Source organism: Sinocyclocheilus rhinocerous, unplaced genomic scaffold, assembly GCF_001515625.1.
Source record: "Sinocyclocheilus rhinocerous isolate Xijiao unplaced genomic scaffold, SAMN03320098_v1.1 scaffold256, whole genome shotgun sequence".
NCBI lineage: Eukaryota > Metazoa > Chordata > Actinopteri > Cypriniformes > Cyprinidae > Sinocyclocheilus > Sinocyclocheilus rhinocerous.
In genome coordinates, this window is record NW_015632036.1 from 383,848 (window position 1) to 386,277 (window position 2,430).

Below are 2,430 nucleotides of genomic sequence, written 5' to 3' on the forward strand. Positions count from 1 at the left end.
CGTTTTAATTTCGTTGAAAAGTATAATTTCCACCATCATTTCTTGTTTGTATATTCAAAAATATTTAAAATAATCTCATAATATTATTTAATGCAGTTGTATTTTTCAGTGTAAATGATTAAATTTGATAACGTATAGATAATCACATTATTATAATTGAATTTATAGATCAAATGTAAGAATTTGAAATTAAAGTATTAATGAGATTAGTGGGAAAATGCCCTCTATAAAGGTAAAAAAAAATGCCTTGGATAAAATATAAAAAAACACGCAGATTTATGTCACAGCTGATAGAAAACTAATGAGAATGTTGCTTCAGAATAAATCATATTTGCAAAAAAACAAAACACACACACACACACACATAAATAATAGCGTTACCATAGAGCCCCCCCACATAACAAATCCCAATTTAACCCCTGGTGATATCCATTGGCTCGCCTTCCTGGTTTAAAACAAATATTTACAATATTGCGAAGTATCTAGCCCCCCAACACGCCGACCATTGAGTTCGCGGTTGGGGGCCGCGGATTTGCGCTATGCCACTGGCCTCCGTCCGTTAGCCTAGTGCCCGCTCACTTTTGCCCGGGCCCGCCCAAAATTAGCCCCGGATCATAGCGCACTGAGCACGTGCTAGCTGCTTCTGCACCGCATTGGCTAAGAACCGCACATGGACTGCACTGCAAACGGATCCTCCCTAATTTCGTTCACTCTTTGCTGATATAATACAGCACTGAACTGTACTGCATGCACTATAGGGATTTAAGAATCAGTGAAGACATCAGCGATGTCGGAGTCGACACTGAGAGTCGATTCCAGTGCTGGAGTCGACTCCAACTCTAGGGCTATTAGGAGTCGAAGAATCGACTCTTTTGGAGTCGACTCCCCATTCCTTACTGTTCAACCAGGAAGTGAACGCGCTCACATATTTGTGGTGTTCTGTTTTGCCGCCTTGATGCAAACTCACTTTACATACATAAGCTCTTAGTCAACTTTAAATCGCTTCTGATGTAAGCAACAGAGACAAATTATGTCTTCTGATACTTCCACTGTTGGAGGCATTCAAGGTTATCTCCTAAAACTTCACTCGTTCTTTGGAGACACAGAAAGCAGGAACGCTGCTATAGTCTGCAATGACATTTTTGGAGACTTGAGACAGGAATGCATGATAACTAAGAATGAGAATGAACTGGGTAAGAACTTTTTCATGCAAAAAGCATTGCGTTGTTTATATATATGTTTATATTGTTTATATATATATATATATTATTCTACAAAAAAATATATAATTTTTATTCATGTATTATCTAGGATGGGCAGCTGAATGCACGTAAACTTGTATAAAGTTTGTAGAATGTAGGGGGACAAAATCACCTTTTAGCTGAAAATGACAGCGCTGTTCTTCACATGGTTACTGTCCCACAAGAAAAAAGTGCATATAAAATAGATACATACATAGAATAATATGCATGTATGCAGTGCTTAATTTGTAAATGAAACATTGCCGGATCCAAATCAGCAGTTAAAAGGCGCCGTGCCCGACTCTGACAATATAACTTCATTTTTCCCGGAACATTCAATGACGTCACTAAATGGTGCTGACACAACTATAGGTGCATCGTTCACAAGTTTCTGCATGGACCTAACTATACAGCCTAGGTTTTTCAAACCCTGGCTCAAAAATAGGTCGCCAGGATGATTTAAGGCAAATATATGTAAGTTACATTAAAAATAATAAAATTTGTTTCCATAAAAATAAAATACAATCATAATATACATAGAAAAGGTATAAATATGCGAAATATATCTGACATAAATAATTAACAAAACAGATGTGAGGCGCGGCGATCCGCAAACAAGTTCACGGAAAGGAAACCGAGAACCGAGATGATAGAACGCTCATCCTGTTTGTTTGCTTCATTACAAAAACACGGATGTTCTTTTTATTGCGAGTGTGCAAACATAAAAGTAAACATTTACATTTACATTTACATTTAGTCATTTAGCAGACGCTTTTATATCAAGCGACTTACAAATGAGGACAATGAAGCAATCAAAATAAAAAAAGAGCATGATACGCAAGTGCTAGCCTATGACAAGTCTCAGTTTAACGTAGCGTAGCAAGGTTTTTTGTAATTATATAGGCCTAATCAATAAAACGAAAACAGATAGAATAGAAGAAGAATAGAGCAAGCTAGTGTTAGAGGCCTTTTTTGCTTTTGTTAATTGTAAAATAAATAAAAAGAAAAGAAATAGAATACAAAAAGAATAGTGTTCGTTTTATTATTATTATTATTATTCTTTGCGGATTGTCTTTTACTCTTATCTGTATGACCAAAAATGGTCTGTATGACAAAAAGAGTATTTAATGTGTCAGCTTGATCGCGCGCGCGAACACACACACACACACACACACACACACCACATATT

At 36.4% G+C, this 2,430-nt stretch overlaps 1 protein-coding gene across 1 annotated transcript in view; it reads left to right on the forward strand.

Annotated features, from left to right (window-relative positions):
* Positions 1-1,030: 1,030 nt before the first annotated feature.
* LOC107742141 (DNA-dependent protein kinase catalytic subunit-like) overlaps positions 1,031-2,430 on the forward strand; it is a 43,020-nt gene continuing 41,620 nt past the window's right edge. The window contains 1 exon segment of the mRNA XM_016555043.1: positions 1,031-1,193. Within this exon segment, the coding sequence (XP_016410529.1) occupies positions 1,031-1,193 (163 nt within the window).